Raw genomic sequence first — 25,522 nt, forward strand, 5'->3', positions numbered from 1 at the left:
CGAATACAGCTCGATAGCAAGTTAGTAGATGACTCACCTGAGTTTATCATGAATCTAGAGTTCCTCAGTCGAATCAGTCACGCTAGGGCGACTCCTCAAATTGTACCGGGTTTGAGTAGAGTCCTGACTCTGACGTGAAGCCGATGCATGAGATTTGGCTCTTGCAGAAAGGAACGCATACCGCGCTGCCTGTTGTTCAGCTGGGGTTTGTGCAGAAAGGGCCGCCGGCCGGATTGACTGTCGGACCCTCAGGCTGGAAGCAGTAGAGTCTATAACCATCTCCGAGTTCAATGGCTGTGGAAGAAAGGTAATCTGCTGAGGCTGAGCGACATAGCCATCCATTCCCTCGGGGAAGATCGGGTCCATGTGCAGGGGTTGAGTCGAGAATGCACCGTCGATAGAATCTTGTGAAGTCAGTCCGGAAAAGTCGATATCAGGTAGGCCCATCAGATCAAAGGAGTCCTGGTCCGGTAGATCAAAGGAGCTCAGGTCTGGTAGGTCTAAATCCATATCCATGGGCAGGTCTGGGCAGGATGGATCGAAGGACTGCAAGTCCAAAGTGTCATCATTCAAAAGCTGGGTGAAGTCCACATTAGCAAGGTCCTCTTCGGTCCAGTTCATCGCCTGTGTCAAGTCCAATGCATTAGCATCTGGCTCACCCATGGTATCATCATTCAAAAGCGCGCTGAAGTCTATATTTGGTACATCCGCTCCGCTCCAGTCCATCGTGTGTGTCCAGTCAATATTTTTAAAATCGGCTGGGCCCGTGGAATACTCTTGTGGGAGTTGTGCGTTGACTTGATCCATAGTGGTATCAAGTAGAGCTTCGTCAAGGAAACTCAGGTCCTCTGTCTGTTCTAGGGTCAATTGAGGAAGGTCTGGAATCTGCTGCAAAGAAGCCTGGCTGCTCTGGTTGAATGAGGAGTGTGTCTGCGTGCTTTGCAACGAGGTCCGCGTGGTAGCAAAAGACCCAGTAGAGGTGGGCACAGGGGACGGGGTCCATGTAGGTGTGTTAGAAGGTCGCTGGTCATTGGAATCCTTGAAGGGCAATGGCTGCAAGTATGTAACATACTGATAGTTTGACCGTCTGGGGTCTACCACCTGTGGGGGGAGTGTAGCGTGCATGTAGGGATGAAGGGACCTGATGGGCTCTGAGTTACCCGGGAACTGAATCGTCGGAACTGTGATATCAATAGTGTCCAGCCACATTCCCAGTGCCAGATCTCCATCAAACTTAGGGCTTTTCCGGCGTAGCTCAGCGAACTCCGACTCGCCAAAAACCCTCACTTTCCGCCCGTGTCTTTTCATCTGCTGAGGATTCAGTCGGTAATACCCACAATACCTAAGAACTGCAGGAAGTACCAACTCAGGGCGATAATCCTTGACAGTCTTTAAACCAGTGATCTGAAAGTTGTTGCTCCCGTCGGGGATAGGCTGCCTACTATACACTGCGTGAACAGCATACTGCAAAACGAAAGCAGGAGCAGTATCCATGAGATCACGGAATCTGCGGAAAGCAATAGCCTGGAGGTCAGTAATTCTAAGAAGAAGAGCAGTTTGAAACATGGACAAATGAATGCGCAAGAGCTGACAGATCTGAGGACAAGTCACGCAGCCACCAGGGCAGGGCCTAACCGAGTAATATCTCAAGTCTGCTTCGTCAACCGAATAGTCACCAGTATAAAAGAAATTAAGAAGGCTATCAACCTTCTCAGGATGTACCAAATCAGGAAGAACAAGCTTCTGCTTATCACCAGTCTTGTGGATTCGCCAGTCAATCCAACGGGTTGACTTGCGAATGACATCCAAGTGCACATCCCAGCCGCGTCGGCGGCTGTCTGGGTGTCGCAGCTTGAAATCGGGGGTATGGGTCTCGAAGTATCTAAGAAAATATTAGTATATATTCTTTTTTTTTGGGAATGTTCTTTGTCACTTACTCGTTCTGCTCGGCTTGGAGTTGAGCCTTGCGGTTGCCCAGCTCACCCCAACCCAGCCAAACCCGGGGCAGGCCGGCATGAGCGTTGCAATGGTGATGGGCAGGCATGGTTGCTGTAGGATAGTCTCTGAATAAACTGTGTCAGTTGGTCTGGATTTGAGTGATGGTAGTAAATGCTGTGAATGTAATTGTAGATGTGAAGTGTGATGAAGAATGTGGGTTGTGCCGGGACATCGAGGCTCTTAAATACTCGAGGGAGTCATTTTTTTCACAAAGGTATTGATTCTTTGGAATCTGAACAATGCCAATAAAGTCATCAAAGCCAATAAAGAGTCTATAAATACTCGGCTGAATATCAAGCCCGAACGTTCTTTGTTCTTCGGCTATCCTGCGACACACAACACTTGGACTCGGATCAAACAACGAGTTCTGATTGACTGGATAATATCCCTGTTCTCTTTATAGATTGTCTAAACATGGCCATTGCGTTTCTATGTCTTCATTGTCGCCAATGTTCCCTTAGGCTCTTTGAGTTCTCGCCTAAACAACAACCATGAGCAATACTCTTTGTGCTCTCTACTCTAAACATGGAATGCTTGGAGATACTAGTCACGGGTAGTGAGTTTCAAATTTTGTGCGCGTCTATCGCAATAAGTGCAATACTGTCCACTCAGAACAGAGCCACTGTTCTTTGATCTCTATCGACCATTTTCCCTTGACCACTAACACAGCTGTATCATGACTCTTTAAGGAGGCCTTATACCTAGTCTTTACACAGCCCAGATACTTGCCAGTCCACGCATTTCTACCAAGACCCATCCCGCAGAATCTACGGTTATATCTATGGAGGCAGTGGTGGATCCTTCAAGACTATGAGAGCGATGGAAAACACTTTCTCTATTTGGGATGGCAGCGTTCCTTTGATCCAGGGCATCCCAATTTCGAACCCACTTGGCTTTTCTATAACTGCATTAGGGGGATTGGTGCTGGGAGATAAAGTCCAGCAGCTCCAAGATGCTGTCCGTCCGGGAACAAGCAACGATTCATATTCGTTTTTGAACTCGCTACAACGTTCTATTCTAGAAGAAGTCACAGCACTGGGTATGCCTCCAGCGGCATGGGAGGATTTTGACGGTAGTGGTCGAAACCGATCGCAACTCTATGAGTGCCTGCGGGCCGCTGCCGCTGCTCTCAGGTACACAGACCCAACATACGTCGATGACTTCTGGAGCCAGCCTGGTTATCTGGGCGCCGAACAATCCGAACTTTGGGACCTGTTCCGAGCCTCTTTGATTGATTTCAATGCTACTGTCCGCCAAGTGAACGAAGGTGCGGACAACATCCCCGTGGTCATTGAACTAGATAAATCACCCCCGAAAGCTCTGCATCCCAATTGGTATGACTTTATCCCTCAATCACCATGCAATGGAGTTGAGGAAGGGAGCAAGTTTACCGGTCGTATGGATCCGGGTTCAACGACGGTTTTGCTCTACGCCGACAACAACAGCACTGCTTTGTATTGTTTGAAACGTGACTTCAAGCTACGTGTGAACAATCGGTGGTCTCTTTCCCTCCATGCGTTTCACCGGTATGAGGTACCCCATGGCGAGGGATATGATGTCTTTGATTATCTTCGCGACGAAGACGGCAAACCCCTTTACCCCCAGCGGAGTGTCCTGGTTGCCCCCATTCTTGCCGAATCAGCGACTGGTGCCGATACTCAGACTGGAAACATCACCGCAAAAATGATTGTTATGGACAATCTAATGGATAATAAAGCCTTCCCATGGCAGGCTGACTGGTATCGGACACGGGTACAAAAGTCTCTCGGAGACGGCTTTGGCGATAATTATCGTTTGTACTACAGTGATAATGCCGATCATGAGATAGGACCTGTTGAGCCGGCAGTGCAATATCGTCTCATCGACTTTACTGGCCTTTACGAGTAACACCTACATGATCTCAGCGCATGGGTGGAGAAAGGTATCGAGCCTCCAACGGCTACCAACTATACCGTTCAGAATGGCCAGGTTTATGTCCCTCAATCTGCTTCCCATAGAGCAGGTATTCAGCCTGTCGCCACTTTGAAAGTACGGGATGGTAGGGTAGCGGATGTTCAAGTGGGATCCCCGGTGACCCTATAAGCCGTTGTTGAAGTACCTCGTGGCGTTGGAAAGAGTGTGTGCCTTGAGTGGGACATCAATGGGAGTGGAAACTTTGCCCCAGAGGACTTTGGTGCGCCAAGTCTGGTAGCTGAAGCGAATATCACCCATGTCTACACGGAACCAGGCGTATATTTCCCAAGCATTAAAGTGGCATCTCAGCGATCTGGAGATACCGAAAGTCCTCATGCTCTGGCCTACAATTTAGGTCGTGCGAGGGTGGTTGTTAAATGACGATTCTTGGATGATATTTCATCGCCTATCGAACTATACATCCAAGATAAGTGCATCCAAAAAATGTCGTTTGAGTGCCATATCAACCTTGATACTGCCAGGGGGTGGATTTCTAGGTGCTTACTCTAGAATATCATACGAATTTAACATTAGACACCTTATACAATAGTGTATATTACTCTGTATCAGGATAACCTACAGAATTGTTAATTTTATAGTTCTTATGATTCGAAGTGATACTAACTAACTGGGAAGTCCTAATCAAACACAGTCAGGCATGGCTACGGTCTCAACAGCTACATGTATATACCTGTATAGATAGATAGGCATACACATGTACTTTGTAAGACCCATTCCTTTCTATAGAGAGCTCCACCTAGTTCTTGTCCCGTTGCAGTGCTGGGAACATGAGAACGTCTCGAGTGGAACAATCTATATCCGCTTATTCAGGGAGCTAAAACCAAACAGGAAATTTCTGCGTATTCGCACCCCCCACATCTATTTCCGGTATCCAACAACCTATCATGCAACATCTGATAGATGTTTGATTTTTGCATCAGTTCTAGGCTCCCAGTTTGAATATTTAGTCTACCTCCAAGGTCTCGCCCAACGTAGTCGCTGCTTAAAACGAATACGACATCGCTCTACTGCGACTCCACTTGCTATGATGGATATCTCCGACACAAAGCCCATTAAGGCACGACGCACTCATCAGAAGTCGCGTCTAGGGTGTGCCAATTGCAAAAAGCGTCGCATCAAGGTAATACGTTTGATTATTGTCGCTATTACCTATTGTTATGTTTTGCCACATGTCTCCCGGTCGAGTCCTTATTTCGCATTACTTTGTGTTTTCCCAGATTTTTAAATTATTATATTCTCGTCTTCTCTCTCTACAACACCTATCATCACTATGTTGGGAATACTGCGCCATTTATTTTGTTTCCGTCAACGAGGATTTATCGAGCTACCGGAAACTGACTCGTTCCAGTGCGACGAAAAAAGACCGGCCTGCTCCAACTGTTCAAACCATTTGATTGAGTGTGGATATCAAATCACTGCAGAGTCCCCCAGATCGCAATCACGAGAATCTCCAGTATTTCCCGCTGAGCGGCCACATCCAAGACGATACCGACCTTATCGCTATGCGACAGGCGGACTCAAACAGACTTTCAAACTATCCAAAAGTCAGCCATCGCCACTTACCCAGTCGACTGGAACACAATGTAGTCTCTCATTGGGCTTGATCTGCACCACCTCCTTGGCCGACCTACAACTCTTACACCATTACACCATCGACACATACCAGTCTATGACGACTGATCCAAATCTTCATGATGTGTGGCAAAAGCACCTCGTGCAATGGGGGATTGAGTCTCCATACATTCTACACCTTGTTCTCGCTCTATCTGCCCTCCATCTGGCTTACGAAAAGCCAGACCTTCAAGATCAATACATCCAGCAAGCCGACAACCACTTCAGCTTCGGAGTCCGATCAGTTACAAGCGTGATCGCCGAGCTAAATGCCGACAGTTGCCAGAAAGTTTACATGTCAGCTGTCATGATATGTTTCATCTACTTCGGCAGAGGTCCACGGCCAGGAGAATACCTCATCTTCAGCGACAGCGGACCCGCTGAGTGGCTGGTTCTTATGCGTGTAGTGCGATTAATCGTTACATCTCACCATGAAAAAGTCTTCAGTGGGATTCTCGAGCCAAGACCCAATGGCCGGAGTCGGGACCTAACAGCTGAGATGCGCATTAAATTACATGAACATACTGTGCACACGGAAGCGGTTCAACGACTCGTTGAGAGGGATATTGCCGACGATGAAACTCGTGGCAGGTACCTGGCTGTCATTGAAAATCTCTTCGAAATCATGCGCGAGGTTTACGAGAGACGATCTGGCGGGTCTTCCGGTGTGGACTTGATGGATCTCCTGGTGGGATGGTTTTATCGTCTCCCCGAAGAGACGATTGGCTCGTTAGAGAGGAAGGAGCCACATAGCCTTGTAATACTAGCGCATTGGGTTGTGCTTCTGAAGTACATGGACTCGGCGTGGTTCATGGACGGCTGGGCTAACCATATGCTATCGGGGATTTCTACGTATCTGCACGAGGACTTACACAAGTGGATTGAGTGGCCATTAAGACAGGTGTACCGAACGCACACTCAGATTGAATAGTTTTGTATAGTATTGAAATTCAAAATACATATTTGAATGACGATCTTTCTCCTGCATAATTCCCTTGACACCAAAATTTTCAAGTCGATTAGATTTCTACTCACAAGCAAAAAACTCGGAACTTCCAAATAAACATTAGTTCTACCTAGGCTACGAAGAAACCAGGGCTCTTTGCCTGTAATTCCGAGCAAAGTACGGACGTATGGAGTAGCATGAAACGGATCGGGTGGGTTCGCGTATTCGTTTCAAGATTTCCTAATCCGGTAATCGCAATAGATCGTCGAGGAACAGAGCGGTTAAGCTTGATTTAAAGATAGGTGGGCCTTCTCATAAAGGCTTGACAATTCCTCCACTTGTATCAAGGGGATACATCAGTCCTTACCATCAATTCCACTCCTTCACAATGGATATCGACTTCCACCCCGGTGTCAACGGGTCCAGCCCTTATGTCGACTTTTACCCATATACACCCTCCGACACAGCAGGCTATGCATTCATGGCCATGTTTGGTATCGCGACCATCTCTCATTTTGTCTTGATGATTCCATATCGCGCTGGATATTTCACTCCTCTCTTTCTAGGAGGTGTTTGTACATTTCCCCGTTCCTTCAAGTGCTGGATTGGAATTCGACTAACACGATTCAAACCAGGTGAAACATTCGGATACTACGGTCGAGCGTGGTCCCATAAAGACAGAAGAGATATCTCCTCATGGGCCCTCCAAGAAATGCTCATCCTTTGTGCCCCACCTCTCATCGCCGCTACAGTCTACATGGTCCTCGGTCGAATCATCCGCTGCTTTGGCGCTGAACATCTACTCAGCATGGCTCCTAAAAAGATCACGGTCATCTTTGTATTGAATGATGTACTCACTTTCTGCACGCAACTAGGCGGTGCTGGTGTCCAAATCACCGGAGACGCAAATATCATGGCCATCGGCAAAAAAGTCGTCCTAGCAGGTCTGATTTTCTCCCTGGTCGTGTTCTCCTTCTTCATTTGGATTGCAGTCAGCTTGCATCGACGACTTCTGAGGAACCCTACCGATATATTGGTCATGAACAATATTAATTGGCAGCAGTACATGTGGACTTTGTACGCTGCCTGTTTTGCGTTGATGCTTCGAAATCTTGTTCGGACCATTCAGTTCGGGGCGCCTAAGACTTCGTCCGTTAATCAAAAGGAGTGGTATATTTACGCTTTTGATGGCTTTCTTATGTTCTTTTCTATGGCCGTTCTAGTCGTTTACCATCCTGGGCTTCTAATCAAGAAGGCTCGTCGGCTAGCGAAGGTTGCAGATTTTCATGAACCTTTAACGTCGGATATTCCGTTGACTCAGTATGAGCCACGGATGATGGCAGTATAGACAGATGTGCTGGTCATTATCTGGATTGCAACCTCAATTGATGTTTCTTTTCTTTTCTTCACGTTACATTTGCAGGGGACCTCAATGATGGCGCATGGGTTGTGTTCTTCGATTACTCTTGTTCCCGAGTGCTTTATACAGATGTCAAGTATTGCCTGTGCGGCCGGCAAAAATTACAGAATCGAAGTGATCAGTAAATGCCATTATTAGTAGGATACACCGGGGGCTCAACCGCGCCATCCGTTCACACATTCGGGCAAGACAATAGAAATAAGATGTCGAAAATGACATGTGCGCAGACAAACAAGTCCTCTGGAGAGTATTAGTATGTAGCACATGTACTACACCGATGGGTCAAAAACCCAAAACATTGACCAAATACCGGCTGATGATACATCTAGACATTTTCATTACTGAAAGTGCTGAGACTAACGAGAAGAAACAGTATTAGATATTGTAAGCGCCTAAATAGAACAAGAGGAAGGGACCATGAATCTTCCAAATCGCGATGAGTAAATGACAACAGTAGCAACAGAGAGGACATTAAGACATGTGAACATAGAAACGTATGAAAACAGAAATGTTACTTCAAGTTTGGCCTTCATTCCCTTGTCTGGGCTTTTCCTTCTTGTCCACTGGCGCAGGTGATGATTTGGTGTGTTCCTGCTCCTGCTCCTGCCCCTGCTTCTGTAGAAACTTGCCGTCATCGGTTTTATTTATAAACTCTTTCACATATTTCTCCTCTCCACTCCAATGACCACGCTCCTCGTCGTTGATTCCCTTCGCGCCATTCGGCCAGATAAGCCCTTCCGTGGCAACACCGAATTGATCCGTGCCTCGTCTGACCTTGCGAGTCCGGATGCACCATGCAATGCCGAGCACCATTGTCGCAAACCAAAGCACCATATTGACGAGGTCAATCCAAACTGCAGCGCGCATACGAGGAATTGACAGCGTCGCATTTTCGTATTTTGTGTTGACGTGGGAAGTATAGATTGTCCCGAAAACACCCACCTGGGCAAGCCAAAGGACAAACAGAACCCCATCCCAAGCCGACCATCCGACTTGGGTCACAGTAATGAAGCAATGCACAATGCAAGTCATAGCAGAGAGTGCAGCAACAAATTCAGCGTATATCCATTCTGAGTGGGCACGATTGTTGCTCTTCGTGGAGTGTGCTAAATCGACGCCATAAAGAACAGCAACTGTGACGGCGAAGACAAACTGGAGAGTGCGGAGTGTAGCACGGCTGATAACCCCACAAAGTCCGCTTTTGTGCCAGTATTGATCAATCGTTCGAGGTCTGGGTTTGGCCATGGTGGATGAATATAAGTAGAAGAAAAAGGGGGTTTCTGGGTTTCACAGTATGGCCAGCAAGATAGAATGAAAGTTCAAACCAGCTGTATTGAGCGGGCTTTTATTACTTTAACGGTTATTATATATTTCCTAGGTAGTACTAGGTTAAATTTTCAAATCTAAAAAAAGGAAAACATAAAACTTTAATTGTTACAATTTGCCAAAGACTAGTTCGCTTTAGGGAATTTAATCGTATCCGTAAGCTACGATACCTATTAGGTAGATCCGCCTGTTGAAGCTAACCAATCAAAGGGTTCCAGAGTATAGAGTGGAGATAATCACCCAAACCATCCAGAAAAATGAACGCTGATCAGGTATTCCTACGGAGTACACCTTTAACACATGGTTGTCTATTCTTAGGTAGCCATTTAACAGCGTTAATGGTGGCGATATCAATTTTTAACATCCTCCACTTCTATTCTTGCTCATCAAACCCCCTCCCCCCCCAGCCCGCTGTTTTCATCTTTAGATTCTGCTCTGTGAAGCATAAACGACGCTTAGAGACAGATGTCAACATGACCAATTCGAGACAAATCTCCACTTTCCCTGATAATGAAGATCCTCCGCCACCATACGAGGCACTTTGGAGTTTAGATGATAGGCCAATGCGACAGGGCATTGCGCCTTCGTCTGAACTACCATGCCCCACTGCACCCTTACCTGACCTTTCTTTGACCGAAGATGGCCGTGTGGACATGAGAGTTGAATTGCGATTCAGCCGAAATCTTGAATGGCTGATGAACACCCAATCCACCGAAGTGGAGGTGTCCCAAACGGCAGAGTCGACCGTCCCTGCACCAGTGTCTCCTTTCAACCTTCGCCTAAATATTGTCATCCAAGTGGTAGGCAGTCATGGTGACGTACAGCCTTTCGTTGCCTTGGGCGAGGAGTTGCAAAGATATGGACACCGTGTGCGGTTGGCAACACACGCTAAATTTGAATCATTCGTCAAATCAACTGGACTTGGTTTTTACCCCATTGGCGGAGACCCTGTCGAATTAATGTCGTACATGGTGCGCAATCCGGGGTTAATTCCGAGCATGAAGAGCGTATTGGCGGGCGATGTGCAACAGAAGCGAGCTTCAATTGCCGAGATTCTTGAAGGTTGCTGGCGATCTTGTATAGATCGAGATCCACACGATAAAACACCATTTGTTGCAGATGCTATTATTGCTAATCCGCCAAGCTTTGCTCATATACACTGTGCACAAGCACTTGGGGTCCCTGTCCACCTCATGTTTACAATGCCTTGGACTCCTACCAGGGCTTTTCACCATCCCCTTGCCAACTTGGACTATTCTGGGAACGACCCCTCGTTGGGAAATTATATATCCTACCATTTTGTCGAATGGATTACATGGAACGGGTAGCTACTTCTTTCGCAAATTATCTTGGGATTTTGCTAACACATTCCAGTTTGGGCGATTTGATAAACACATGGCGGAAGAATACCCTAGAGCTCGATCCCATCCCAACCACAGAGGGCCCAAATCTGTATGAAACGCTAAAAGTCCCTTTTACATATTGTTGGTCGCCAGCGTTGACTTCAAAACCGGAGGACTGGGGACCACATATAGGTACGTTAGCTTTGCATGCAATAGGTAAACATATCCAAACTGACATTGCAGATGTCGCTGGCTTCTTCTTCCGTGAACCAGTAGCTTATGATCCACCAGCAGAGCTAGATGAGTTTTTGCGCGCAGGTCAACCGCCTGTCTACATCGGGTTTGGCAGCATCGTTCTCGAGGACGTGAAGGAAACCATGTCAATCCTTTTAAATGCCATCCAAATGATAGGGATTCGCGCCATCATCGCGGGTGGCTGGAGTGAGCTGCATGGCCAAGATACTTCTAGTGTCTATTATGTTCGGGATGTTCCACACGAGTGGCTGTTCAAACATGTCGCCGCTGTCGTACATCACGGTGGTGCCGGTACCACGGCATGTGGTCTACGCAACGGGAAACCCACCACAATCATTCCATTCTTCGGAGAGTAAGTAAGATGACCTCTCATAATCCCATCTAATACTGATCAATCATGCCTTTTAGTCAACCGTTTTGGGGTAACATGGTTGCCACCGCGGGGGCTGGACTGGAACCGATCCCTTATAAGAGCCTTACGGCACAGAAATTGGCAGACGCTATTTCCTATTCGCTTACCCCACATGCTACTGCTGTGGCTCAATACATTGCGGAGCAAATTAATCAAGAATCTGGTGTCCGTGCAGCAGTCGATTCGTTCCATACACATTTGCCACAAACACGAATGCAATGTGATTTGATCCCCGGAGAAGCTGCGGTTTGGAAACTGAAGAAGGGAAAACGGATTCTCAAGCTGTCGAATACTGCTGCACTGGTTTTGAAACGTCAAAGGCGGTTCCAAGAAAAGCATCTCAAAAGGTGAGTAAGGCTAAAGAGCTAGCGACTAATCATCCTTGGGGCTCATGAACATAACTAACCTACTCGGGCGCACAAACAGATACCTAAGCAAGCCATTCACTATAGAGTCCCAACGCTGGGATCCACTTACAGCTGTTTCTTCCGCGTCGCTGTCAACTTTGACCAGCATGGCCGATGCCACAGCTGGTATCTTCATCGATCCTTACAAGGAATGTCAACGTCTCCGATCAAACCGCAATACTTGCCCTGACGTTCCTGTCTCTACTTCTATACCTCTCACCACCGGGTCGCTTTCAACGACAGAAACTGAAGCATCAATGAGCCGTGATGCTGCTGACGCGCCATCAAATTATGTTTCGAATGATCCCAACTATGCCAGGCAAATGGCATTAGCTTCAGCGATCAGCCTTGGAAAGTTTCTGGGTCGGTCCTCACGTGGCATGTTTGTAGACCTACCCCTTGCAGCCACAGAAGGAATGCTGGCCATTCCCCGATGGTACGGCGCTCAAACTAGAGTCCATGGACCCGTACGAGGCTGGAAGAGCGGTGCTGTGGTGGGGTGGTCGACCTTCAGTCACGGCTTGTACGAAGGCTTCACGGATATCTTTGTGTACACATACGCTGGCAAGAAAAAAGAGGGTTCTGTCGGAGTAGCCAAGGGATTGATGAAAGGATTGACCAGCTTAACGGTCAAAACGGGCGCGGCCACTGTCGGCCTCCTTGCTTATCCTAACCAAGGCATATATCGCTCCATTCGGGCTAGGTCACGGAAAGAAATTGCTAGGCGGATTATGGATGCAAGATGGGCTGAGGCAGAGTGTGCTGTGAATGGAAGATGTGGGTACGTGGACGTAGCGGAGTTGTGCTCTTTATATGATGGGCTCTTGGTATCTAGAAGAAAAACGCACAGAAGGCACTAAAATTCCAGCTGATTTCGCGCATAGTTGCCCAACTTTTGAATCAACTTTACTAGAAAAGCATTTAAACTTTGATGACCGGTTAACAACGCCTCTAGTGTAGCATCTTCACTAAAGCAAATGCCTAATTGGGAACTGCCGTATGTATAACGTATTTTGTCGAATACCAAGGTTGAATACTACTGCGAAATATTGGTATCAAAACCCTGAATATCTACGGACCGTTATGACAGCGGTCCCATACAAATCGCATATATTGTTTAGTCAGCGATGTCCGCGCGGATTGGATAAAGAGCGGATTCGTGTCATTTTAGATAGAGTCATTCAGATCACTGAGCCATACCACACATCGTCGTACACCCTGATTTCTATCAATAGTTATACGTTAACACTGTAGCCTGATAAACTAGGCATCCAGGCAGCAAGGTATCAACTTAAGGTCAAATCTCTTCCTCTGTCCCCATGGAGCTAGCTATGTAGAGCTCCATGGCAGTAGGTAGATCATCATCCGCATTCACTTCTGTTGACCACCTTATTGCTTCTTGCTTCCTTTGTAGAGATGTACGTAGCTTTGCATGTCCATCATAGCCTTTCTTTTATCTTTTCATACAGGTTTATGGGATAACAAAAATAAAATTATAAATTGGTACCTGTTCAGGGTATAACCATTGATTGGTCTGATCTAATCTAGCAGCCTTCTGAAACCAGTGTCCACAGGTATAAATAGATGTTTCACGTACTCGTATTTTCGCATTTCTTTTACAGTGGGGCTGTGTCGCAACAACAGTTCTTCACTCCTTTACCCCTTCGTTTGAAATGCACATTAGTTGCAATGATTGATCAAGGTATATGCTATATGGCTAGATTAAAAAAGAAAAGGACTGAAAAAATACGGAAAAAACTATGACAAACACTCGCGAAGCCGATTTCGGTCAATATATGACCTTTGGGTGTGGATAGCGTTGTCTAGCTGGGTGGATTGGAGAACAGTCTTACTAACGAATCAATCTAGACCCTTCCAAGGTTGTTATATTGGTGCCTTATACTGACGGTCCAGCATGAATCAACTGAAAATGGGAGGCCTTATATTGAAGATCGGCCTTGCGGTACTCTCGAAATACCAATCGATCTTTGCATCTTTCGAAAGCGCAAGAGGGTCACTGCTTGAATTGCTTGATGCGCCTCAATCTTTTCTTTTGTTGCTTTTCCAAAATTCAATATCGAGATGATCTATTCAGCCGACGCGGCATCCATTGATGAAATCCCTGCCTTGGTGGTTAGAATTCTCCAACCCTTCTTGCGTGATCTTATTCTCCCTTCTCTATTATCTTTATTCTATCTCTTTTGCATAGGCTCCTTGTTCTTCGATGTGGTCTATTATCTGTTGTATCGAACTAATATATCGTCTCATCCTCTTCTCCGGCGTCTCGCACGTATTCACCGTTTCCATTATCTCTATTTTACTCGGCATATGAACTTCGACAACAAATACCTCTGGCAAAATTCGTATCAAGCGCTACCGCTTAAGTTAGGGCTTCAAATCTTTAGAACCGTACTAGGATATGTTTTTGCTACTTAGGCGACTCCTATTAGGCTTGAGTGGATAACACAAAATTAACTCTAGTTAATAATTGGCATTCAAATAATTAGAACAACCGTTATTATCCTCGCGAGCGGCCGGGACTCGAATCCCCTAGTATATAAAACCGCCCTAAAAGATCCTAACTAGATATTTGCTAGCCTAGAGTACCACACCCTCTATCATATTTACCTAGATCGCTATATTAGTTCATTTATCAAACTATTTGACTAGGTATAGGGTACTACCTACTCCGTTCGAGGGAAACACTTCGTAATTATAGGCGGGAATAGAGCTTTTAGCCGAGCCATTATAGTAGAGCTTAAAAATGAAGGAGTATAGAGCATTCGCAGTTTAAAGTTCGGCGTTGATTAGGAGTATCAAAACTTTAAAAAGGCTATTATAGCGCTTTCTACATATAACGTCCTCATCGTAGCCTATAGTACCAAAGGCCAAGATATAGTGGAATCGAATTACAATTCGGCAGTCCGGCTGGTGCGACTATTTAATTAAAACAGACCTATCAACGAAGCTAGTCCAACGCTCCCAGAAGTATAGTACGTTAGTAGTGAAATCGAATTCCATCCAGCCTTTAGGAATAAAGAGCTATAACGTTACTCCTAGTCAAAAGGGCGCTTTCTCCCACATACACGTTCTTTCTTTGATGATCCTGACATAATTTACCGCCATATTGTCCCATCAGCTTTTCAGTCACCCATAGGGCCAGCTATCCTCTCGGCGGGCTGGGCAGCTAGGTGTACAACGTTCTGGATCGGAGAGGTGCCCGATATGTCCCTATTACATATACGGGATTTGCATATTTGAACTACTTCAAGTTTATGTATTGGGTCGCCTACGCGCAGGGGAAAGATAAAGTGCAAATAAATAATGGAATAGCACAAAGTCTTTATGCTGTTCTATATACTGTTATTGGATATTTAAAATGTTCAAGTTTCAATGGCAACTATATGAAAAACCTGCTCGGGAATAAGATAAATAGCTCGGAACGGAAATGTGAGAACACAATGCCCTATAGTTGAGACCTTGAAGATTGCCGTAAATCATCCCACTTAGAAATTTGATCTATTGACGCCCTCGTGGAACACATTTGTTTGCATTCTTCTTCACGGAATGGATGACGTGGAAACTGAGCTTTATGATTAACAGGTGAATTGCCCGATTAGGAGATAAGGTAACGAATACGCGCAGATCAGCAGAACCCACTATATCCAGTTTCTTGAAGTTCCTACTTCCCCGATTACATTTAATATTCAAATTCTTGGCTACGGGATACTGAAGGCTTCGGATCCTTTGGACCGGTTCGTTATATGACATCAATTTAAAAAGGCCATGCTATCATTAGACTCTTAGGGAGTACATGCCACTTATCAACATCTTCAAGCTCCACTGTGGATTAAACCGTAAGTCTACTCCTAAAGTAGCAAGGAGTCTAAAAGCAAACGTACACAGAAACGGTGCTCCCTCCCACACCCAAGTGGATTCCCGCACTAGTCGCAGGCACCTTGATTGGAGATTATCCACACGGGGCACTTTTATTTCTGTAGAGGACTTATTCGTAATGAATTGTGCACGTCGGAAAAGCAAAGTCCTGGATCGTCCTATAAGTAGCCCCTGTAACCATGTTTTGCGAGTATTGAGTTACAAGTTCGAGCAATCCCAGCGGCTATGCTCTCATTTACTGTTCGCGCAATCTTTGCCAATCTATTCCTTGCAGTTGCAGCTTCTGCCAGTTGCAAATCCTCCCCCGATGATTCGAGCTGGCCTTCTGCAAACGAATGGCGGGCACTCAACCAGTCCATCCAGGGGACCCTCATAAAAACTACCCCTGCAGCCTCATCATGCTACCCTGGGAATCCATTTGGTTCCACGGATAATTGCACTAATGTGAAAAACCATTGGACCTATGCCTCGTATCATTCCACCTGGCCCGAGAGTATCGACTACCCGATCTATGCCAACAACTCTTGTTTACCCCAGGGGGCGACGGGATACACCAAGGATAGAGGGTGCGAGATTGGTGGGCTACCGCAGTATATCGTGAATGCCTCAACGGAGATGCAGATTGCTACTGCACTGACATGGGCTTCTCGCAATAACATTCGTGTGGTTGTTAAGGGGACTGGGCATGATCTCAATGGCCGGTATGTCACCTACTCCCAGCTAATAACGACCTGACCCCACTAATCACATATCAGGTCAACGGGAGCATTTGCACTATCCATTTGGACGCATAATTTCAAGCACACTGTCCACCACCGAAACTGGAATGTTCCTGGCAGAAATGATACCGCAGACGTTCTGGTCTGTGGCAGTGGAAATAACTGGGGCTCTGCCAACCTTGCTGCACACAACGTGCACAGAGCTATCGTGGGTGGCGAAGACCCTACAGTTGGCTTGGGAGGTTTGATTCAGAACGGTGGCCACGGGTGGCTGTCAAGCCATTATGGTCTTGCATCGGACCAAGTATACCAAGTCACTGTCATCACCACTGATGGTAAGCGCCTTGTTGCCAATGCTGCGCAGAACCAAGATCTTTTCTGGGCGGTTCGCGGCGGCGGAGCAGGGCAGTTTGGCGTGGTGACCGAGTTCGTTCTGAAAACTTACCCCGTGCCCGACAACATGGTCACGGGGGGGTTCTCTTTCCATGCAACTTCCCACTCTAACGCCAGCGAAATTGCGTCCTGGAATGCTATGGCCGAGCTTGCTTCTCTCATTCCCGATATCATGGATACCGGTCTCACTGGCAGCGTGTCCGCACTTACGGGTAAACAGGCTGTGGCACTGATGGGGCTAGATCAATCTCCTCCGGGTGTCGCTGCTTCTGTGAGTTTGACCGGGTTTAACATGACTACGCGTGAAATGAACGCTACGATCAACAATCTGGTAGCCCGGATCGCCAACAGCACGCAAGGGATCTATTTGGACTTCTCTTTGACAGTACCAACCACTAAGAGTTTCTACACTAAGAGTGGCTCTAGCACCAGGGCTGGGGCTGTCAGCTTGCTCACCAGTCGCCTCTTGGGCCGACAGGAACTCTCCGATATTGCCAAAGAGGACCTGATTCAATACCTTCAACAAATCCTCGTTTCTCAAAGCTCCGCTGGATCGATGCTACTCTTCGGTCTCCAGGCCGGGCTTGGACCCGCTAATGTCCCGGAAGAAATGCGTGGAAGTGTCCTTCCAGCCTGGCGTCAAGCCTACGCACATGTTATGACTTACGGGGCATCGATGAATGCCACTGGTGATCCAAGCGAGTCTTTGAAATCCGGAGCTGAATATTACGAAACAGCCAAAGAGCCTGTATGGAGGAAATGGGCTCCAAATTCCGGTGCCTATATGAATGAGGGAAACCCTTTTAGCATTACATGGAAGCAGGATTTCTATGGTGAGAACTACGAAAGGCTTCTTGAGATCAAGCGCAAGTATGACCCGAGTGAAAGTTTGTTTATCTGGAGCGGTCTTGGTAGTGACATGTGGAACTATGACCTGAAAAGCGGATTGTTGTGTCAGATATCCTAAATTTCAGCATGCCACTTCACAGATGAATTTTAAAGTCACGGGGAAAGTGTAAGACTTATTATGTTGTACTTGATACTAGGTGGTAACCGTGCCAAGCCCACCAACACCTACCCGGTATTGGTGGGCTTCACCCGATTACAATTTTTCACAGGATTACAAATTCTTCAATAACAATTGTATTAAAATAGTATTTACAAATAACCACCACCACTATCTATAAACCAATTTCCACCTAAACTATCTCTTGCCGCTATTGAAGCTTCATGCTCAGTTTCTAATAAATCCCTTGCCGTTTGGGCCTACTGCTCAGCTTCTAAATCCTTGGCATGCCTCGCCTGTAACCGCTGTAACTTCCTAGAATCGGTATCTAGCCTTTTGACCATCTTCCTATTTATAGAGAGAGGGGAGAGCACTGAGCCCCTTGATCCAAGAATCGATTTCCCATTTCTTGGGGTAGTTGTAGTTGATTTATACTCTTAGGACTTCTTTAGAGTAGCCTTCACTAGATTAAGCTCTACTAAGAGCGCACTTACATCCATGCTTCGTTGCAAATGCCTTTTTATCCTTTGAGATTGGTGTTCCATCTGCTCGAAATCATGAACAAGCTTAGTATTAAGCTTATTCACCCGCTCAATTATATCTGGTGGCGAATTGGTGATAGAGCTCGAGATATCTGGGGGGGGATGGCGTGAAAATCCTAAGGGGGGACCCTTTAGCTTCAAGATCCCTTTGACGTAAAGGACTAAGAATAACCTCTAGATCTAGAGGGTAAATACCCCTAGATTTAAAAGATGATCGAATAGTTCTTTAGGTGAAAGCTTGCTCTCGAACCCTTTAGATAATCCGGAAGAAATCCCGCTTTTTACTTACGCTTCTACCCTATATAACAACCTCACTATTTTCTTTCCGGAAATAGTGCTTTAAGCATTAGAATACTTAACTATCTAGTGGTTGATAAAGATAAGTTGTATAGGGTAGAAAATAGAAAGGAATAATGAAATGTTACTCGCAAAAAGTAACGAATTCTAAAGTTGTATAAGAGCTATAGTTATCTATTAAAAGCCGTGGCCTACCCTTTTTAACCCGAGAAATCGAGGCTTTATAAAAGGAATAGAGCTATTAAAGAGCGGTTTTATCGTTAATCTAACCATTCGGAGTAGGCTTAATTCGAAAATCGGGGGTAGTGATATTCTCGTACCACTCCTCTATATAGAGATTACCCTTTGGTAGGAACTAGGGTAGTATAACCTAACTATCGGCGGCGATACATTCAATACTAGTAATTGATTCTGTATAACCGCCGGTAGGGTTATTACACCCTATACTAGGCGTAATAACCTTTTGACGCTTTCCTTAGCCAATTTAATAGCCGGTTTCATCCTAATTAAAGATCTCATTAGGTAGGAATTAGTGCTTCGTAATAACCTTTGAAAGTGAGATCCGCAGGACTCATTTCGGGCATATGAGCTGCGTCTCTGGTCATTATAGACCCCCGTAAGGATCCGTATGGATCCTCATGGTGCCACTTTGGCCTACATAGACCCCCCGTATCCGCCTGTATATAGCAGCCGGATACTCCTAGTCTAATACAAAACCATGCGATCCTTTCTGAATCACATCTGGTAGCATGTCGGTTTAAGCCTTCTTCTATGGAGGCCTAGGGAAGGGTACGGAAGGACCGTAACGGGCCCAAAAAAAAAAAAAAAAAAAAGGGTCCCTATGGGTATATCCCAGATCATATACACCCATCCGTTTCCGTACCTAGGCCTGATGTTACGCACTGCTAACTGGTCACAGTTAGGTTAGAAGGTTTCCAGGTTATACTTGCCTTATGCTTCTCAGGCTTCTAACGTCAACGATCTGTACTCTCAACCGTACTGTTGCCTAATAGGCCTTACTGTAGGATGGGTCCTATTGAGGTATCGAGGAACGATGCTAGGTAGAGCGCCGAGTAGATCTATACCGGAGTATTGGTCTGCTCGTGAGTGTTGTCAAGTTATAATCAAGTTTAATGAGTCACTGAAGTTCTAAAGGTATATATAAGTAACTATGTATGATTGAAGACGAAGAACTATACTAAGTATATGAATGAGTGTCCTTATATATCCTTCGTGCCTACTCCCTAGTCTACCCCCTAGGGGTAGATGCTAGAGTTACCGTATACTCCTAGGTAATACTCCTATAGAGTAGGTCCTAGAGTCACGCTTAGTTAGGCGTATCCTACGATTAACCTCTTCCTATAAAATACTAGGGTTATACTTAGCTAAGTATATCCTACGGCTGTCCTATAACTAGTCCTATCCTAGGATAAGCCTAGTCCTACGATATACCTTAGTTATATATCCCACTCGCTAGATCCCTAGGGATCCTATAATAGTTACGGATGTGCGGTAGCCTATCTCGTAGGATCCGTGGTTCCTTACGATATAACTTATCTTAGGTTCGCTAATACTATATATTATTCTATATTATAAGGGTATAACGGAAAGACTATATATTTCTATAGTATATCACGTGACTTATTAGTTAGTTAGCTCTCGGTGGCCTATCGGTGTGGCTTATAGATCTCCACTAATTAGTGACGGGAGTGCCTATAATATCACCTCCCCCTCTCCTAGGGTTTCGTCCTCGAAGCCTTTAAAGTTATCGACCCCCCTCTAGTAAGTGGTGTCGTTTTTATTTTTCTCTTTTTTCTTAATATCGTCTCCTCACTATACCTATTTCTAACGAAGTACGTAAGAGAAATAGATTACGTTAATATAACACTATCCTCGTAGTAGGTTCGATCGTTAATACTCCTTACGAACACTATTCTAGCAACTTTATTAACTATATTATAGACTCGAAGAGTTAGAACTATACGGAGTGTACCCGTCGCGGTCGTAAATATATAAAGCGTTTCTATAATGATCGTGAGTGGGAATCGCTTAAGCGCGATCGTTAGAAAGTGGCGATAGAATTAGAGTAAGCCTAAAAGTAGTAGCTTAAATATTCTTAGCAAATAAATTAGGCGATATCGAAAATACTTCGCCTTTAGAAATAATAGTAGTTTCTTAAAGATTGTGGTAGTTAGATATTAAATTATAACTCTATAGTTATAGAGTAGTTAGATACCGAAGATCCTCCGTCTTCTAAGGACCTCACTAAGCTAGGTCGTCTCGCTAAAGAGCACGATACTTAGATTCTTACCGCTATATTAGAGAATCCTACTCTAACCTAGATATTTAGTCCCCTATCCCCTTCTATTTTAGAGGGGATAGACTTATCCTTCCTAGCTTACGATTCTTCCGGTGGAACTATTAAACTAGCTAGGGGTAGCCCCTTAGGTTCTCGATAGGTTCCTATATATTCTTAGAGGTATCGTACCCCTTCTATCTCACTAAGTAGTGAGGCTTTCCGCTCATTCGTTTTATTTCTAGAATTTCCTCAACCTTATATTCGTTTTCCGTTTCTTCTTCGATTTCTATATTTATCGCGAGTTTAGCGTTATTTAGTACGGGTTCAAGTAACGAGATATAAAACACTAGATAGAGTTTTTATATACTTTCTAGTAGCCTTAAGCGATAATTGACTAGTCCCAATTTTTCTTCGATTTCGAATAGTCCTAATCGTAGGTGGTCCAATTTGTTACTAGGTCGCTTAGTTTTAATATTATAGCGTAAAAGATAAACCTTTTCCCCCCTTTTAGGTTAGGTCCCTCCTAGTGTTATTAGTCGTAGTACTTCTTTATACGTAGGTTAACGAAGTCAATATCTCTAGATAGTTATAGATATAACTATTTTAGCCCGCTAGCCTTTAGTCTTACTAATTCCGCTATAGCTATTTTACTAATTGGTTCTCTAAATATTATAGGGTTATACCTATAGTTTACGAAGAATGGTGATTCTCGTGTTATAGAGTGTACTATATTATTATATGCTAGTTATGCTATTAGTAATAGTCCTACCTAGTCGTCTTACTAGTAGTTTATATAGTGCCGTAGGTACTATTTCAACGTCTAGTTCACTCTTTCTATTTATCCGTTAGTTTGTGGATAGTATATAGTAGAGAGTCTAAGCTTAATACCTATTTAATCCGTAAATAATTACTATATCTTCGATATAAATAACTTATCTCTATCTAATATAATCTTGCTTAGTATCCCGTGGTTTACGACTATATATCGTAGCACGATATTCGCTATCTAGTCGGCGTCAATAGTTTCTATAGTCGGAATCATATAGGCGTATTTCGTGAGCCTATCGACTATAACTATGATTATATCGTGTTCTTCTAAGACTAGTAACTTTGTGATAAAGTCTATAGTGATCTATTCCTAAGGGTGGGATAGTGTCTTAGATAGCTATAATTCCCTATAAGGTGCGTGTCGTGCTAGCTTGTTCCTTTAGTACGTGTTATATCCCCTAATATAGAGTCGGACCTTTCGATATATATTTAGAAAATAATAGTTTCGCGAAATCTATTCGATAGTCTTTTCTACCCCTATATATCTATATATAATATCGTCGTGATATCTTTTAATCACTTTGTTTTTTAGTTTTAATAGGATATATATCAATCCGTGTATATAGAATAATCTATTGTCGTCTAGGGTGAGTTTATCGCCCGTTCCGATAAGATGTTGGATTATATCTCCCTTTAATTCATCCTTAATCTGTTATAATAGATCGTCGTCCTTAACCTCGATTATTACGGCTAGTACTTGTTTATTATATAAGATGGTTCTATCCTAGTTTTATCTTAATATAGCGGGCTCCGCTACCTTAGTACTAAGCTCGTAGTCTAGTCGTCTACTTAAAGCGTCTACTTAGCTATTCTCTATTCCTTTATAGTGTATGATTCTAAAATCGTATTATATAAGGGTTTTAGCCTATCGCGCTTATCGTCGTATGAGAACCTTCGTTATTATAAAGAACGTGAGGTTCTTATAATCGGTTCGTACTATTATAGTGTATTTTACTCCTTCTAGATATACCCTCTAGACTTAGAATACTAACACTATAGCTAATAGTTCCTTATCATATATATCGTAATTAAGCTCTATAGGGATCATTTTCCTAGACTAGAATGCGACTAGTCGGGAGATCCCGTTTTCTTCCTAAGTTAGTCTAGCTCCGAGAGCGTAGTCTAAGGCGTCCGTTTCTAACACGATTGGTAGATCGTAGTTAAAGGTAGCTATAATTATTCGCTTACTAAATAGTTTCTTTAGTTCTTAAAACGATATTTCTACTACGTCGTCCTATATAAATATCTATCCTTTCTTAGTGAATTAGTAAAGTCCGGTTGCTATACTAGCATACCTATCGATGATTTTCCGATAGTAGTTTATAAGTCTAAGAAATTGTTACACTTCTTTAACGTTTCTAGGTATAGGCTATTCTATAATACTTCTGACCTTATCCTCTTCTATACCTAATCCGTCTAGGCTAATACGATATCCGAGGAATCCTATTTCCTAGATATAAAACTCGCATTTCTTAAGTTTAAGAGTGACCTTCGTAGTTCTCAATTTATATAGTACTAGCTTATTATATTTAATATATTCTTCGAGCGTTTTAGAGAATACTAAGATATTATCTAGATACGTGACGACGAAGATATTAAGATACTCTTCTAATACGCTAAAGATAAAGCGTTAGAAAGTGGCTAGTGCGTTAGTGAGGCCGAATAGTATAACTATATACTCGTAGTGTCCGTACTTAGTTCTAAATGCCGTCTTCTATTCGTGGCCTAGCTTAATTCGAATGCGATAGTACGTATTGGTAATATTATACTTCGAAAAGTACTTTACTCCCTAGATCCGATCCTAAATCTTATAAATCAAAGGTAGTGGGTATCAATCTTTAATAGTAATCGAATTTAAATATCGATAGTCTATATAAAGTCGAAGACTCCTATCTTTCTTTAGTACGAAGATAATCGGATATCCCGCTAGTGACTTAGAGGCGCGGATATAACCTTTCTATAGGTTCTCGTCGATATAATCCTTAAGTGCTCCGGATTCTTTCTAAGATAGTTGATAGATAGGTTTGAAAGTAGGTTCTATACCCTCTATCGTGTTAATCTCGTGATTAAAGATTCCGTGTTCTAGTAGTACTCCGTCGGCCGGTGCCGTGAAGATATCCCTAAACTCTCGGTATTCGTCTAGAATCCGAGGTTTATCGCTAGTTATATATAGCTTTTCGTGTTTGACGATTATATATTCCGCCAACTCGTGGTCGGATATATCTAGTGACTATTCTATCGTGTCTAGGGTAACGCCTATAACTAATACCCTAACCCTTTTCTTATAGGGCTAGTTATTACTACTATTATTTTGTCGGGCAGACTTCTTCCGACGCGTTTCGTACTCGTCGTATTATTTCGTATACTCGTATCTACCGAATAAGATACGTCCCGTTTGCTAATCGATACTCGGGTTATACTTCCTAAGCTATAGAATGCCTAAAACGATATTATAGTCTCCCGTTTTTAAGATATTGAACTTAATTAATTCTAGGTGTCCGTAGATAGATATAGGTAGGGTGATAGTTTCTTCGCTAACTCCTCTAGAGAGGACTTCTCTATCGAGTCCTAAAACTAGTATCACTTATAATAACTTTTTAGTTGATACTTATCGGTTTTCCTAGAACCTTAGGTTTATAAAGTTATTAGTGGCACCCGAGTCGATAAGGGTCTACGCCTTTCCTATAGGTAGGATCACAAATAGTTTGATATAAGTTCCCGATAAGGTTGCGGCTAACTATACCGTTAGACGATTCTTATAATCGTATAGTTGTCTTCCGTTATACTAAATCCCTTAGTACTCTTATTTCTATTATAGCTTCTTTATCCACTATAGTGGTCTCGGTTCGATACTATAATCCAATTTTACTAACCTATAGGTTATATATGTCTCGTCGTAGTATATAATACTAGCCATTCTACTATATCCTAGGTGTCGTATATATCCTTTACACGCGTAAGTGGAATCTTTATAAGGGCATCCTATTAGGTCGTCGCCTTCCTCAATCGCTATAATAAGGTACTAGTCTAATCTACTAGTCTAAATCTCATCCTAGAGATAACTAATAAGCTTATCGGCTTCTTTATCGTTACTTAGTTAACGATAGTTTCTAGGACTTTCTAGTGGTGTCTCTAGGATCACTTATTATTCTTAAGAGTTATTAGACTATCCTAGGGAATAGTTTAGTTCCTAGGGGATATACTAGGTCCACCCTTAACTCTCTATAGTATCCTAGTCGATCTCTAGATAATCGATATATTAGTCGTCGGCTAACCCTTTAATATATAGGTTGCCCGCTATTATCTCTTCTAGGCTTATATCTTCTAATTTTACTAAGAGATCTTCTAAGGTTTCTTTTCTTAGGTAGTCCTTTCTAGATTCTTAAGTCGTATATAGTTCTTCGCGTATCGCTCGTATATATTACCGTTTCTTATACGGTTTCTTCTACTTATATTCTCTTACACGGTGTCCTAGTTTCCTATACGTGAAGTAGAGATTCTTCTTATAACGCTCGTTTTACTCGTCCTAAGTGGCGTCTAACTCTATTAGCTTCGGGCTATATAGGTCGCTATCTTATAGTGGTGCCCTATCGCGGCGTCCACTAAATCGGTTAAAGCTATACGTTTTACCGCGCTTCCACTAATCTATTTCTCGTCGTTCGTACTTTCGTTCGTTAATACGGTTATCGATCTTAACCGCGATCTTAATAAGTTTATCTAGGGTGTCTAGCCTATCGATCCTAGCTAGTTCGTCCTTAATATCTAGTTTAAGTCCTACCTCGAAGTATAGGATATACGCTCGATCAGGTAGATCTAGATACGAAATGATTTGCTAGAACTCGGAGGCGT

General features: G+C 43.9%; 7 protein-coding genes across 7 annotated transcripts; 5 read left to right on the top strand and 2 right to left on the bottom strand.

Moving 5' to 3' along the window:
* Positions 1-54: 54 nt before the first annotated feature.
* N7471_006988 (uncharacterized protein) lies at positions 55-2,044 on the bottom strand (the record flags this gene model as incomplete). Its single annotated transcript, XM_057279707.1, has 2 exons — positions 55-1,882; positions 1,938-2,044. 2 exons carry the CDS (start codon positions 2,042-2,044, stop codon positions 55-57), a joined length of 1,935 nt encoding a protein of 644 aa, XP_057133967.1.
* A 773-nt stretch (positions 2,045-2,817) lies between these two features.
* On the top strand, positions 2,818-3,885 carry N7471_006989 (uncharacterized protein; the record flags this gene model as incomplete). Its single annotated transcript, XM_057279708.1, has 1 exon — positions 2,818-3,885. One exon carries the CDS (start codon positions 2,818-2,820, stop codon positions 3,883-3,885), a length of 1,068 nt encoding a protein of 355 aa, XP_057133968.1.
* Positions 3,886-4,945: 1,060 nt separating this feature from the next.
* N7471_006990 (Zn(II)2Cys6 transcription factor domain-containing protein) lies at positions 4,946-6,514 on the top strand (the record flags this gene model as incomplete). The annotated part of the gene is made up of 2 exons (XM_057279709.1): positions 4,946-5,092; positions 5,321-6,514. Exons 1-2 carry the CDS (start codon positions 4,997-4,999, stop codon positions 6,512-6,514), a joined length of 1,290 nt encoding a protein of 429 aa, XP_057133969.1. The 5' UTR covers positions 4,946-4,996.
* A 403-nt stretch (positions 6,515-6,917) lies between these two features.
* N7471_006991 (RTA1 domain-containing protein) lies at positions 6,918-7,877 on the top strand (the record flags this gene model as incomplete). Its single annotated transcript, XM_057279710.1, has 1 exon — positions 6,918-7,877. One exon carries the CDS (start codon positions 6,918-6,920, stop codon positions 7,875-7,877), a length of 960 nt encoding a protein of 319 aa, XP_057133970.1.
* Positions 7,878-8,465: 588 nt separating this feature from the next.
* Positions 8,466-9,194, bottom strand: N7471_006992 (MARVEL domain-containing protein; the record flags this gene model as incomplete). The annotated part of the gene is made up of 1 exon (XM_057279711.1): positions 8,466-9,194. One exon carries the CDS (start codon positions 9,192-9,194, stop codon positions 8,466-8,468), a length of 729 nt encoding a protein of 242 aa, XP_057133971.1.
* A 554-nt stretch (positions 9,195-9,748) lies between these two features.
* N7471_006993 (glycosyltransferase) lies at positions 9,749-12,552 on the top strand (the record flags this gene model as incomplete). Its single annotated transcript, XM_057279712.1, has 5 exons — positions 9,749-10,599; positions 10,650-10,810; positions 10,862-11,225; positions 11,282-11,632; positions 11,712-12,552. The coding sequence occupies 5 exons, from the start codon at positions 9,749-9,751 to the stop codon at positions 12,550-12,552; spliced, it is 2,568 nt and encodes an 855-aa protein (XP_057133972.1).
* Positions 12,553-15,814: 3,262 nt separating this feature from the next.
* N7471_006994 (FAD-binding oxidoreductase) lies at positions 15,815-17,668 on the top strand (the record flags this gene model as incomplete). The annotated part of the gene is made up of 2 exons (XM_057279713.1): positions 15,815-16,290; positions 16,345-17,668. 2 exons carry the CDS (start codon positions 15,815-15,817, stop codon positions 17,666-17,668), a joined length of 1,800 nt encoding a protein of 599 aa, XP_057133973.1.
* Between the last annotated feature and the right edge of the window lie 7,854 nt (positions 17,669-25,522).

Source organism: Penicillium samsonianum (assembly GCF_028829775.1).
Source record: "Penicillium samsonianum strain IBT 33392 chromosome Unknown utg000004l_segment0_segment0, whole genome shotgun sequence".
Taxonomy (NCBI): domain Eukaryota; kingdom Fungi; phylum Ascomycota; class Eurotiomycetes; order Eurotiales; family Aspergillaceae; genus Penicillium; species Penicillium samsonianum.